The sequence below is a fragment of the Parasteatoda tepidariorum genome, chromosome 7 (assembly GCF_043381705.1).
Source record: "Parasteatoda tepidariorum isolate YZ-2023 chromosome 7, CAS_Ptep_4.0, whole genome shotgun sequence".
Taxonomy (NCBI): domain Eukaryota; kingdom Metazoa; phylum Arthropoda; class Arachnida; order Araneae; family Theridiidae; genus Parasteatoda; species Parasteatoda tepidariorum.
Genome location: NC_092210.1, coordinates 52,544,945 through 52,560,224, shown reverse-complemented (window position 1 = coordinate 52,560,224; position 15,280 = coordinate 52,544,945). Strand labels below are relative to the sequence as shown.

The following is a 15,280-nucleotide window of genomic DNA, read 5'->3' as shown; positions in this document are numbered from 1 at the left end:
GGGGGGGGGGGGGGGCTCTCTGAATGTAGGGAAAATTTCAACTAGATTTTTGCCTTTTTTGATATTTCAGACTAGATATAAATATATTTAAAATATGATGTTTATTTCCAATTATTATTTACAGTTGATTATTTTTTTAATCAAAACTAGTTAATTTTTTTACAAATAGCGACTTAAGATAATGTTTACATTAAAAGCAAATCTCCAAAAAACTTGTTCTTCTACAACTTTGTATCATACATGCAGATCGTAATAACAAATATAATGTAATACAGTAACTCTTATGTGTTAATTTCTTTCGCTCTATAAGTGCTTGATTATTACCAAAGGGATTAAGCCACAATTCTGCCTTCTAAATGTATGATTTTACTAAAATGATTCTTTGAAAAATGTATTAGGCAATTGGTTTTAAATTATAATGAATACAAAATTTGCTGTAAAGTTAATGAATAAATGGAATCTCTAGTAGAGATGTAATGAATAGTGATTTGGCGGAATATTCGACCAAAAAAATCTGCTGAATGGCAAATTTTATAAATTATTAATAAATATTATCTTTTATATAGAAATAATTTTAGTCATTATTGAAAAATAATGAAAACTTTGCAGTATTATTGATAAGGTGTAAAAAGAAAAAAAACTTTCATAGAAATGTAAGATAAAAAAAACTGAGAGCAACTATTAAAAAAAAATATATATTAAAGTTTAACAAAAAAAGAAAATATATCCTCTTAATTCTTAAAACAAACCATTAATGCTAAAAGTATTTTTCGGTAGAAAAAAAGTCTGAGAGAAATCAAAACAAAAATAGTTATCAATTTTTAAACGAAAGAAACGATGAAAGTCTCAACTTTTTTTTATTTTGCCAAGTTTTTAGAAAAAAAGCGACTATAAAAGAATAACGTTCATTAGAAACACTGTCACTCTTTAAAGAAAGGATAAAACAGATGATAAAAAGAAAAGGTTTATTTTCTGGTCCAGCTGTCATAAGAGAAGTGAAAAACTAAGGAAATACATGAGATATTTTGGTTCTCAATTATTATTCTAAATATGAAAACTCTTTTTAAATATGGATTTTTTTAGCAAACGGTATAGTAGATGAAAATAAGTACAGTCTGCAATAGACAGCTTAAAATAGAATAGGGATATTTTGGTTCCATGTTTTAAAATACAAATTAATTAGAAGAATTTTTTTTTTTTTTTAAATATTTATGATTCATATCTGTTGATGTATTTTAAATCCTTAAAGGACTGATCAAGGGAGCAAAAAAGTTTTAAAGCCTGATATTTCCCCAAAAGAATTTTTTTTTGTTTCAATAACCTTTTCAAAATATTTTTTTCCCTTGTGTCAACAATCTAAATTATATGCTGTAAGTGGAATGTTTATGCACATTACACAAAATTTGTTTCATAGATAAGTAATGTATTATTTAACTTAAGCAACATTTTTATCCATGTGTACAACTGGGTTCATGTGCATTTAGTTCATTCATATTAAATTTTGTGTCCGAAAATCAGATTAATAAATTACCTTATACTTCATATAACTTAGTATAAAAAAGCTGCCAAGTTAATAGATCATTAATTTGATTTTTTGGTATTTTAAATATTTTTTAGCTGGTTATTTATTAAGCTATGTGATGTGACACCAATAATTCAAATTCCAAAAACTTAAGTATACTTTAGTGAGTGTGCTTTCTTTTATAAAATTTAAATCCTGATTTCTTCATCACCCTTTATAAAATTGTTTAATAATTTAACAGGGTGCGTAGCCAAATCTTTGAATAAAAAATAAGCACTTTTTAAAAACTTTTCAAGCACTCAAAAAATTCATATTCAATCAATGATATTATTGAAAAACAAAAACTTTTTATTAACAGTTTTAGCGTTAAAAAAAAAGAAAGAAAGAAAGAAACGGGCATAAATCGAAATAATCAGTACTTCCCCACAACACCGAGTGAATTCAACATGACCCTGAACTCAGAACAAAAGTACCCTTACCCCCTACGTCAAAAGTGTTAGAAGTAAATTAAATAAACAAGAACAAAATTAAAATAAATTAAAAAGAAAAAGATTTCATAAGGATCCGACAATCTCTAACCGAATTGGAGCACTTGGGTTTCGATGAGCGCATGCGCAAGTCATAACGTGGGGACGACATGAAGTCCGCGCGAATTATTACGTAGCAAACTGCCCATTTTTCGTGAAATGCATGCGATCCACCAGATGCCACTGAAGGGGGGAAAAATTATTGAAAAAAAAAAGAAGCAATTTTTAAAAACGCCAACTGAAAAAAGCACCTTTAAAAGCTTTTAAAAACGAAATCCCCAAAAAAGCACCTTTGACAAACGCTACGCACCCTGTTTAAGTGGCAAAAGGACAATATCGATAATAATACAAAATCACAATATACAAGGAAGAAAGAGACAAACTTAAATCAATAATTTTATTTTTTCATTTTTACATCTTCATTCCTATAAAAAAAAAAAGAGAAAAAATTAGGTTTGAAAATAACAAAGGTACAAAACAAGATAATGCAGGGAAACAAGATGCAGCTTATTATTTCTAGAACTGATAATCTAATAAATCCTTAATATGGTTCTAAGCAATAACCATCTACCTAATATAGACTTCTGCAAAAACAAAAGTTTTCAAAACAACTTTCAAAAACTTACATCGAAACTTTTACATCCAAATACAGTAGTACATTACAACAGGTGAAGGTTACCTTGAAACATATTAAATGAGTATGAAACTCACATATATTCGGAAGTTATTTAATCACTCTTAAGAATAAATAGCTACACCTTGTATAATTTTGGACACTTAAAAAAAAAAAGGCAAAGATGCAATTTGTCCATTGAATATCAAATGATTAAATTTGAATCAGAAAATATGAAAAAATTATATTAAATTACTCTTTCTTCATTAATCATAAAAACAAACTGCATTCAAAATTTTAAAAAAATTTGTAGTTATATAAACAAAATAAAATAAGCATAAATGAAATATGCTAATTAAGCAACAAATTTAAAAGTTACGTGCATCACTGTCAAGTTTTTAATATCTAGATCCCACTACAAACAATGGTTCTTTATGTCAGAAATGTTCAGTAAATAAATCATTTTATAAATTATTCATTAACTAAATAAAAAGTCACTCTAATAACTAATTCTTGTTCCTTAATAACTAATATTTTAATATCTTTATTTTTACATTATTTCTAGAATTTGATATTTTTTCTTTTTGAATTCCATTATTTTTTTGAGGAATTCGCAATTAAAAGTTGTAATTTCTGAGCAACCAATTTTTAGAATGGCTCACATTACTCATTCCAGCAAAATGACTTACTTTAAACACTCCTTTATGTGTTTTACTTCTTTTTTAAATAAAAATAATTATTTACATATTCGCATAAATAATTTTTGTATAATTTGCATAACTGCAAAAAAGTAATGTGGGTTCACTATTAATGAACCACCAATTTCTCAGCTGTTCACTTTAACGATATGAAACATTAAATAATAGTCCGAAAGGGACCACTAAAAACGTTCACCACATTCGAGTATTCATTATATCCCTGGTTCGTTAAATGAAGTGAGACTATTTTGGACATAATATAATGGTTTTAATATTCTCCTTCATTATTTATTTCGATTAAAACTTCCACTAAAATCAATGATGCCAATCTTACACAATATTACAAACATTTTATATTATTTAAAGATTATCCATTAAACACATCAACCTTTTTCATAGTATTTTGCCTTATTTTCAAAATTCAGACACATTTACTTAAAAAATATTCTTAGAGCACTTAAACTTTATTAAATTATATTATATAAATATTTCCTAATTAATAAATAGTCAAATCATTACATTTCTAGTTTTGAAATAAATTCACAAAAATGATATGAAAAGATTCACCACGTGACATTCATCACATGTTCAAAATAAAAATACTTTTTACTAGTCCAAGGTTAATTTAGTAATAAATTCGGGAGAAATACAACATAGAAGATGCAATAAAAGAGCATAGAGAGATGCAATAGAGAGCTTGAGGAATTTTAGGTTAAACATCAAAACTGGATATGAATACAAATATAAGTGATTTTTTCAAATTTATCACACTGAAATTGTCTCAGAAAAAAATATGTTACCTCAGGTACTTCCAGTTCACCATTATCTATTTGTTTTATCAGGTCATGAGGATGACTACCATCTATTGTGCACCCTACAGATTGGCTAGTTCCAAGGATTTCCTTCACTGTACCAGAAAGCTTTCGTGCCATAGATCGGGGTTGCATTGTCCTTGCAATGTTAACAACATCTTCAAATGTTATATTGCCGTTGTGCTTAACTAAAAATTTAAATTAAAAAAATTTTTTTTAGTAATACTGATTAATTAAAAATTACAAAATCAACAGAACTAATCCATCATTTCAGAAATCACAATTTTTTTTATTTGCTTCCTCATACAATTGAACTTGGGTATGGCACAAAATTTCTAATTATCAACTTGTTATTAGTGACTGAATATTTAGGACTAGCGAGAAAGTTTTATCTAATAAAATGTTGCATTTCAAATGAAACCATTTCTTTCCTAGTCTATTTTTTAGTAGAAAAATGTAAAAAATAGAGAGCAATAGCTTCAGAGCATGTGTTTGAGTGCATGATCAAATATTTTCTAAGCAATTATTTATAGACACCACCAATTTTTTTTGGAAGCAATGTGTCTTCGAAGCAATTTTTTTTGGTAGCAATCTTAATTTTGTCGCAAATTCTGAACATTAACCACAAGTTTCAATTTTGTAAGAAACAAATAAATTGAAAAGATATATTCTAATTACAAATTTTAAGAAAATACTGAATAATTATTTTTAGACAGTTGTGGTATATCTAAATATACTAATATGTCACTGCTAAAATAAACCAAATAGAAGTGCATTTGTTACAGAAATATTAATTGAAAATTTAAAGAAATATCATTTTAATTTTATTTTGCTAACTTAATGAAAATTCTGCTCATATTAATAAAGACTTCTTAACAATTTAAAAACTAATTTCCTTACACCATATTAGTTAAGTAGTTACAAGTAGTTTCACTTACAAATTTTAATTCTTTTTATTGAACTATAGAAACAATTTAACTATTAAATAGATAAAAACACATACCATTAAAATTGATATTAAAAAAAGGTAAGTAAAATGTTTGTATCTTTAGCTATTACTTTGATCAACTAAACACAGATTGCCATGAATTAGATTGCCATCAGTTACTGACGTAGCTCACAGAATCTGGCTACAAAACATTTCAGGGTAATCAATAGAAACAATGTGAAAATAGAGCAAGGTACCAGAAGCAGTTTTCGTAACGAAAATGCTTCAGAAGAGCGTGTAAGTGTTTAGTGAAAATTTTCTGGCATTGCCACCACATATCATGTGACAAGCTAATTACCGAGACTTAATAGGTCCCTTGATCTAAAAAGTCATTGATTTGAGAAAAAAAATCAATGACAACTAAGGTAATGAATAAACCTGCTTAGGTATCTGTCAGACAGTAATAAATTACAGGTTGATGAGATTTTTATTCACCTGGCTTATAACCTAACTTTGATTTAATGTTACAAGGTACATATGATGCAATTAAAGGAAAAACAATCAAAATGATTTATTTAATATACTAGAGATAATTACAAATTATTTAACTCTTAAAACAGTTAGAGAGTAAAAGTGAAATGAACCTGATAACAACACACTAAAAGCATCTCATCAATTAGCATGTCCTCCATGCTAAAATAATAAATTGTTTAAAAAAGGGCAAGAAAATTTATGAAAGCTCAATATTGAATATTCACAGAATTTTTTTTTTCTGGCAATGACGTAAGTGGAAATCTAATAGACCCTATATACTATACATTCTTTTTCAAAATATTCTCATCACTGAGAAAAGTATGAATTGAGACATCTGATTCTTCTCCAGAATAGAAATCTGTAAGCTCACAGGTTGTCATCTCAAAAAACTATGTACGAAAAACATAAGATAAACAATATTTAAATTGAAAAATCTTGTATATCATACTATGAAAAATGAAACACCAATGTGCCATCTTTCATAGAAGGAAAAAATATTTATTTTGCTACTATTACTACTCTTAACAAAACAAAGTCTGATAAGAGTGAAAAAAGTAGCATTATTTGAAATTGAATACTTGAATCTGCTTCAGTCTTACTAGTCTGATACATGATTGAATTGTCTATAAAAAATTTATTAACAAGCTTGAATACAACAAGCAAAAAATGTTTATACAAAAATTAATTTCAAATATAAAAAATGTGAAACTATTAAATTCAAAAGAAATCCTGAGAAACTCAAACCTAGTGATCTAAATTAAGTTAGACTCTTAACTTTTTAACACTTGTCACTTGAACACTATCAGGTCTAATGTTCAAGGATTAAAAAAGATATTTTATAATAGAAAAGAACCATTAAATACAAAACACTTAAACATATTAAACATATCACAAAAATCTCAGAATTAAAGGTAATATTTACCTTATTTGCTCTTTTAAAAATGTATTCTTTTCAGAACGCTACTACATCACAATTCTTTTTAAAACACATCACAATTTTTTTTAAACATAAGTGATATATTCAATGTAAATTTACAAAAAATTTTCATATTTTAAAAATAAAATATAGTTCTAAACATTTTTAAATAAAACTTTTAACTTAAAAATCAGCTGAGCAACTTCCCAAATATGTACACAATGTTTTGCTTTTCATAAGTTTTCTAATATTTAAAATTAATTAGCAATAAAATTAATTACCATGCTTAACTTTCTTTCGGTCTCTGGGAGGTTCTTTAAGAGCCTTGATTATGAGAGATGCAGCACTGGGACATACTTCAATGTTAGCCTGCCTGTTTTGAATAATTAGTTTAACTGTTATTTTAAGTCCTTTCCAGTCTGAAGTTGCTTTGGCAATATCATCTCCTACTTTTTTTGGAGACTAGAATAATAATATCAAGAAATTATTATACGAATAAACAATGTAGAACACAACATTCGTTCAAATATTATAAATTGAAGGCAACAGAAAATTAAGCTACTGTAGAGGCACACAACCTAGAGTTGCATTTAAACTAACAATTTAAAATAAATAATTAACTAGCACAAGAAATTTTATAAATGTCTTTAGAGCTAAATAAACAATTTGAACAGTGAAGCTCTGCTGTCAAGAATATATTAATAAATCACTTTTTGTACTATCATGTGAAACAATAGAATATCTGTCACTGATTTTGAGTTACAATGCTCCTTAATAGCATGTACTAGACTAGTAGATATAAAACCTTTAACATACGTAACACAAAGTGTAGAGCTAAATCAAGGTCGATAGAAAGCATATCGCACATATTTCGGTATATTGATCCGCTGCGCCACCTACAATTGCCAAGATGCCAAATAGATTTTAAATTTGCAAATTTATTACAGAAAAAACATGCAGATGTTTAACCAAGGGTGACTACAAGTTAAAATTTTCAAGTTCAACTTATTCCGTGATTTTTTTTCCAGTTTCTCTAGGGCTACTGCCAAGAATTATTATTATTATTCTGCCACAGATCACAATACGGATATCACCATAATATATAAAGTCTATAATCAAAAAAGTTACTACATCCCTTATTATAAAAAAATTTTTTTACACGATTTAATATCTAAAAATATTTTATAAAAAGAAACAAGCCATCGACAAAGTAAAAATTTATTAAATATGAGAATTCAATCACTTAACAGGGGAGATTTCCGTATCATTATCTGTAGCAGAATGATCGCCAAGTATTGGAAACTTCCGGGCAGAGGCCCATAAGAATCCAAAAAATAAAAACATCACGGAGAAGGACCAACTCAAAAGGTAGAACTCGTAACCATCCCGGGCAAACATCTACATTTTTTTTTCTTTAAAAAATGTGCAAGTGGCTACTTGGTGACTGTAGTTGGTGCAACAGATCACATTTCGGAAATATATCCACTTAACAAATTGTATTGGTAACAAGAAATTATTTATGCACATTGAAAAACCATTTTGCTAACCAAAAACTTTTTCACAAACAAATAAAATCCTATTCTTGATCATACTTCATTCATAATAGAAATTGTCTACAAATTTCCCTATTATTTAGCAATTTGCTTAAAAAAAACATTAACAAAGTTAACATTTGACAACAAGTTTTATGAAAAGTGATAAGCACCAAAAATCTCTAAACGAGAACTATAAATTTCAGGAAATACAATAAGGCACATTAAAGACCTATCATAATAACAAATTTCACAACGGCTTAACTTACCAAACCTAGTGGACCAACTTTTGGAGCAAGAGACGATGTTGCTCCAACTTCTCCTCCAACAACTCGAAGATAAACTGCAGGAAAAAAATTAATAGTAGTAAACCATATAGCTTCAGTTACATTAAAGCTTATAACAAACGATTAGTACTACAATATAGACAATATTTAAGAATATTATCTTTTTCTTTATAAGACATCAGTACACTAATAATTAGAACATTTGCCAATTTCTGAGCATTCTAATAAAGAGAACAATTTTCTCGAAAATGTAACTTTCAACGATTAATGGTAAAATTTAGAGTTTACACGGATATATTTAGGAATTCAGCTTTTTATTTCGATGTACGAAATATAATGTTTTGACTTACCAGTTTTAATTTCTGCAGGATCAAACTTAGGTGGCATTTTTAATAATAGGACAAGTTTTAACTTTAGAGAATATTAATGATAATAACGGATTAATTCAGATGGAAATTAACTCCAATATCCCTGAAATCCTCGCAACAGTGCTATCCTTTTTACTTGTTGTGATTTTAATGAAAGACAGTCGCAGTCACAAACAGACAATCGAGATTTGGTTGGTTATAGTGGATTAGTACGGTGCTGTAAGTGCGCTGTTTAACTATAGTATAAAAACACTAATAGAAGAGCGTGAAATAAGAAAATAGGAAATAAATAATTGAAGCTACAGTTTTAGCTTAAAAACTATTGAAATTAGCTGAATAATTACAAGAACAAGAATTTTTTAAATAATACAATGATAATTCTTAATGGATTGGCAACAAACTGTTTCAATCAATAAATGCTTGATTGATGATTATCAGTTATCAAAAAGTTGTTTACCGGAACAGAAATCAAAGCGTAGTGAATCGTGATTTAGTACTACTTAACCAGAAAAAATTGTAGCGATTTAGCATTTTATCAAATTCTATTTAATCTCTATACCTGGTTTTGTAATCTTAGTTACGGGTATGTTAGACATACGACCAAACAATAGTATATATGTGAATAATTTAAATGAAAGAATAAAGAAGGAAGGTATTCTGACCATTCTATGTGCTATTTTTTTTCTTTAAATTTTATTTTATAATTTTTTTACTCTTTTTAACTATTTGTGCGCATATTAAAAGTAATTGTACTAAAATTACGCATTAGTATAGTCTGCTATGTGACAAAATTCATTAAAGTAAGGACTTGTATCTGTGGTTAACTATCATTGTAATAAAATAGTTGTAGTTAACTATAAAAAATCCAAGTAATCACTCCTTAAAATATACAGCGTGCTAACCAACCCATTCCGTAAAAAATGCATTTGAAAAATTGAACATACTTTATATTAAGGGTGCACAAATGAAGTACTTCCCGCGACAAATCCTGAACGCAATGGGAAAAGTAGCTAATTCTTTTTCTCTTTTGGAAATAAATTTAAAAATTGGAAATTTTGAATCCCACATTTGAATCGTCACACATTTAAACAGACGCAAAACATGCTGCTTTCATCATAAATCTGTGCAGTTTTCCATCGCTTTTCGCTGATTTTTATTACGGATTTATGAATGGTTTTAAAAAATTTATTATTTCTGATGTGAAAATTTCAAATTAAAGTTCTTATTTTTTGACGGATTTTATTTTTGCCCATTTTATCGTTATTCCAAGTGATGGATAATTCCGTGGGCCGCGCCAACTACAATTGCCAAGGTTCCCAAAAGATTTTAAGCTTGCAAGTTTTAAAAAGAAGAAAAAACATGTAGTTGTTTGCTCAGGGGTGGCTACGACTTATACCTTTTGAGTTGGTCCCTTTCTGTGATATTTTTTTGTTTCTCTCGGTCCCCTGCCCAAAAGTTGCTAAGACTTCTTGATTATTCTGCTACTGATCGGAATATGGAAATCTTTCCATCCAAGTGACCTTTTGATATTGTCTTTAGCAGATATTGTTGGATTGTCATGTGATTTTTGAAATCTTAATATTTTTAATATATATTTAAGACTCACGAGTTACATATTGCACAATTCAATAATCACTAGCCTATTCAATAATCACCACAATTTAATAATCACTAGACTAAACGTAGCCCTATTCCCCCCATCCTTTATTAAGGCCATCTAATCACAATTTTTAGAATGCAATGCTTCAAATATTTTGATATTTAAAACTAATAATGTGATATGTATAATGGAATAAAATCTATAAATGTAGAATAAATATTTTTTTAAATAAATATTTATTTTACTTAAGATTTTGGAAATCTGATATAATCATTAGAAAATTACATAATCATATTTTTTTTTTAAATTTATTGTTTTATGATTTATGATGCTTTTTTTTATAAATTTGAACCAATTGAAATACAATGTAACCAAAGATCTGGGCTTTTATCAGGAAGGTAAAAACTGTCATACGTCAAAAACTTGTCAACCTTGCCGATTACATTACTAAGGGATTTCAGGATTTTTTTATCGTTCTTTTGGCAGTTAGTATTACTACGCCTTTCCACATAGTTTTGAAATTCAATCCTGATATTTTAATATGATATTATCGTTATTTGTGAGTTTCAAACACTGCATTTTAATAATCACTTTTAACTTGCGTTATTTTTTGTGATTGCATCGTGAACCTAAGTTATTTTTCTATCTTTATTTATTTGTTTATTTTTCCAGCTTTTGCTACTCATTTCTATACATATTTTTTAAAAAATCTTGATATTTTTAATGCAATATTATTGTAGTACAATGATATAATTCTATATGATATTCAAATATGGGTTTTTAACTCTTTACTGTTTTTGAACTTTACTTCTAATTTTTTGTAACTTAAACTGTTTAAAATTTAACATTCATAAAATCTTTTATATTTCACTAAATATAATTGAATTTGCACATTTTTGAGTAATCATTCTTTAAAATCTGACTTTTTAATTATTATATTTTCTGTTTATTGTTTTTTCTATGTTTTCATTTAAGAATTTAATTGTTACATTAAAATGCCAAGTAACAAAATATATAAAATAATGTTTAAACTGTATTCTGTTAGTAAGTAGAAAAATCTTTATTAAAAGAAAGGGGGGGAAAGAGTAATGTAATTTAAATGTCAAGTAATAATGAAATAAAATTTATACCGTTTGTTCACAGAAAAAAAAATTTATTATAAAAAACATAAGAAAAAGAAGCAGTCCAATGCTAGATTCAAACATTTGGTTGTTAGACAGGTACTCTTACTGGCCCATTGTACCATTATCAAAGTGAGCATTTAGCTAGTGTATGAAGAATGCTTGAATGTTCAAAAGTATTAATCTTGAAATTGCCTTACTAGTGTGCTCTATTTTATCTTAAGGGGTGAACATCCTTTAGGTACAGTACGAATATGAAAAGTTTCATCCCAAAGTGTAATTTCCAAGTCAAGCCATCTACATGTCAGACGAAGCTTGGAAAAAGTTATCAAAATGCAAAAGCATTGCATCAGTTGGTTGTTTGTACTTTAATTCACACAAATAAAATGAAAATTACCAAAAACACATGATGAAAAAAATTACTTAACACAGAAGTTATAAATTTATCATTTGAGTTTCTGGTAAATAGCGATTATAATTGATAAAAACATGCCATATAATAAAACATGGTAGACAAATGTAAAATATAAGTAACAAGTTATGTGCAAATCAACTGTATGCAGAAAGAATTTCAGTTCTTTCTAACTATTTTTTAATACGGCTTTTAAAGAAAACTGTTTTATCTTCCTATTATTGTAAAAAGTCTGAAAATTATGATTGTTATTATAATAAATATTATGTTTCTATAGCAACATCTAAACGTAATATATATAAATATATACAAATTCGTACCTAATTCAATGTGGTTGATGTAAGGTTTAAAAAAAATTTTTTAATAATATTATATTCTGCTTTACACAGATTTCGAAGTTGAGCCATCACTTTGTGCCTATTTAATTGTAGTGCACATAAGTTGTTTTATTTATTCATTTTATGAGTTATTGCTATGACTATCTCTAGTTCTTAAAATTGTTACATTTTTAACATGATATTATTGTGATATTAGAATCATGCTTATAAATATTTTTTTTTTTTGTGTCATGATTTATTGTGTAATTTTCTCTTAAATCTAAACAACTCTTCTTGCTTAGATTTATTTCCATAGGATGTTATTACTGTATGATTGTAAAAGTCCCAATATTTTTATTATGCTTTTATTAAGGCAATCGAATTTTAAATTGCATGTTTAAATTATATTTTTTTACGCATTTTGTATGTGTTAATTTCATACTAAATTCAAGTAATCTTTTAATTGCCTTTTTTTACTCTGGTACTTATAACTACGCATTTTTAAATGATTCTAAAAATCGATACACAGCACTCAAATTTTTAATTGTTTATTTTAAATTCTAACTTTTGACACACACTTTATTTCTTTCAATTTCATCATATATAAAAAAATTGAAATTTTTTTAATCATGTTTTTGCTTTTGTTATACCCATTGTTTTAAAAAATGCAATATTTTTACTACATTATTATTATGACTTGCAAGTTTTGAATACAGCATTTAAATTATTGCTCTTTGACATGCTTTATTTGTGCCAACTTCATTGCAAACCCAAATGATATTAGGATTATTTTTTGATCCCTTATTTCTACACATTTTTCCATGTTTGGAAAATTGATATTTTTAATGCAATACAGTAAAGTTGTGGAAATACTTGTTGAAACACTAATAGATGGCTGCATTTATTGTTTGTAACCGTAACTGTAAAAAGATCTTGTTAAAAAAGAGACATCTACGCCTTTTGAATGTAGTTGTAGCTGCCTTTTTGTTCTGTATATCTCATGTTATAATATATTTTGTTGTTACTTACCCCTTTGTAATTATTGAATAGTTTTCCTGTTTCTCAAGAAAACGAGAAAAATGATAAATTCACTAATAGTTTAGATAAATCTTCGGTGTATTTCATAACCTATTAGAATTAATTAAACTCGAAAGGAGAAAAAAGTATTGCCAGCAAATAATAATGACCAACAGGCACACAACAAAAACTAATTTAAATTATCACTTTTAGAATTAAATTTTAAAAATCTCAGGAATGCTATAAAGTCAATTGAATTATATTTTATGTAAAATTCCAACATCAATATTTAAGCTTTTTTTTATGAACAGAACTGATTGCACTGAATATAAGTTTTTATTTTATGAAGTATAGGAAACATAATTTAAATCCAGTTGTAATAATTTAGGTTTGTAGTTTATTGTGTCTCTATTAGAGTATGAGGGACATTTTTATTTTATTAACACTTTTTTTTCTTCAGAACTTCGCAGATCATTGTATGCTATCTTTTCTCAATTTGGCTCTGTTGTGGATGTAGTTGCACTGAAAACAGCAAAAATGAGAGGTCAAGCTTTTATTGCTTTCCGAGATATTAATAGTGCCACTAATGCTTTGAGATCGATGCAAGGTTTTCCTTTTTATGATAAACCAATGGTAAGTTACAAAAAATATAAGTTCCCTTTATTTTTTTTATCAATAAAAAATTATATCATGATAAATGGAAACAGTAAGTGTGGAATTAATTTAGTGGGAGACCATTGACATTATGATATTGATAGGATGCAAATTTTGCTATCAGAACATACTTATATCAGTACTTCAAACTAGTAACTGCTTACAATGATTTGTTTTCTCTTCTGTTTTTATCCTAGTATACTGTCACCAAAACTTATGAAAATTTATTTTTTCTCATTAGCTACAATGCTGAAACAAATAGAACTATAAGTTTGGTATGAATGAGAAGAATTTTGAAATAAAACGTAACAAAAAATGCTTCTTTTTTTTTCTTTTTTTCTCTTTTTCCCTATTGAAATTTTGAAAAAATTATCTTCATGTTCTGTCTTTTTTTTTTCTTTTTTTTTTTTGAAATCGTATTCTTTCTTGGATTAGTTATTGGGAATTTTTTATTTTTTGTATTACCATTTTAAAATCTGGGAAGGAACTGCAACGTGGTTTTAGGAACACTGTCTAGGACAATACAGTTAGCAGTCATCATAAGATTGTTTTTTATATAATGCATTTATGGTCCCTCGGGTCGTATGGACTTTTTTTCGTGTTTTTCAATTTTTCCTCGTTGGATTCACACCATCACTTTAGCAATAAGCCTGATATTGTGTTATAGTATTTTAATGAACTTATTATAGTTCCACTAGGCATTTTTCTAATAGTAAGTCCAAGTTTTAAGGCCCACCGGCCAGGTGGCCGAGCTGTTAGCTTGTCTAAATGCAGAGCCAATGGCTGCGTGTTTTGAATCCCGCTCAGGGCATGGACGTTTCTTTCTATCTGTTGTCCTCTTTTGTGTGTTAATGTGGCCCACCCTATGAATGGGTATCAGTGTCAATTTGACGTGGGTAATATTGCTCGCTTCCGTGATTTAGGTTCACAGGTGACCACTGGGAAATGTTAAATGAGCAAAACTTCCGACTTGTTTTGAGGTGTAGAAGGAAAGTTAAGTACTTGTTTTTAAGAAAAAAAGTTTTAAGGCCCTAGTTCCGGGTTTCCGTAAAAACTGCTTAATTTTGGTACAAGGTTTTTAAATGTCCTCAGTTTTCAGTATCACTATAATTGATAGGAACAATTTTTCAGTCTTCAAAAGTATTAAAAACAAAAAGTTGTTCTTTTACTGCCTAGAATGAGACCATGCAATAATGTATATACCCTTATAGATAAAGTATTTTATTAATAGAAAAAAAAATGGGGGGGGGAGTAATTGACAATTTATCTAGATTAGCCCACAGTTAACTATGTTATAAATGTCTAGCAGCAGAATATAAAACTTGTTTTAATAATAATTTCAATGTTTTCCCAAAATTTCTTTATTTACTCTTTTTTTTTTTAGTATGTATGAAAAAAAATGCAAACTAATTTACGTAATGA

General features: G+C 27.6%; 2 protein-coding genes across 2 annotated transcripts in view; one reads left to right on the top strand and one right to left on the bottom strand.

The window, feature by feature from the left end:
* Nucleotides 1-2,432: 2,432 nt before the first annotated feature.
* On the bottom strand, nucleotides 2,433-8,900 carry LOC107456514 (large ribosomal subunit protein uL11). The gene is made up of 5 exons (XM_043056775.2): nucleotides 8,720-8,900; nucleotides 8,352-8,425; nucleotides 6,832-7,012; nucleotides 4,161-4,360; nucleotides 2,433-2,474 (listed from the first exon to the last, which is right to left on the bottom strand). Exons 1-5 carry the CDS (start codon nucleotides 8,754-8,756, stop codon nucleotides 2,469-2,471), a joined length of 498 nt encoding a protein of 165 aa, XP_042912709.1. The 5' UTR covers nucleotides 8,757-8,900; the 3' UTR covers nucleotides 2,433-2,468.
* A 266-nt stretch (nucleotides 8,901-9,166) lies between these two features.
* Nucleotides 9,167-15,280, top strand: part of LOC107456513 (U1 small nuclear ribonucleoprotein A) — a 48,592-nt gene continuing 42,478 nt past the window's right edge. Inside the window, exons 1-2 of the mRNA XM_071183436.1 lie at nucleotides 9,167-9,389; nucleotides 13,665-13,837. Of these exons, the coding sequence (XP_071039537.1) occupies nucleotides 9,323-9,389; nucleotides 13,665-13,837 (240 nt within the window). The 5' untranslated portion in view covers nucleotides 9,167-9,322. The remainder of the gene's footprint in view (nucleotides 9,390-13,664; nucleotides 13,838-15,280) is intronic.

Coding starts and splice junctions, on each gene's coding strand:
- LOC107456514 (XM_043056775.2), bottom strand. CDS start 8,756: ATGCCACCTAAGTTTGATCCTGCAGAAATTAAAACTG. Junction 8,426..8,719: donor TCCTGCAGAAATTAAAACTG/GTAAGTCAAAAC, acceptor TTTTTCCTGCAG/TTTATCTTCGAGTTGTTGGA. Junction 4,361..6,831: donor CCGAAAGAAAGTTAAGCATG/GTAATTAATTTT, acceptor TTAAATTTTTAG/TTAAGCACAACGGCAATATA.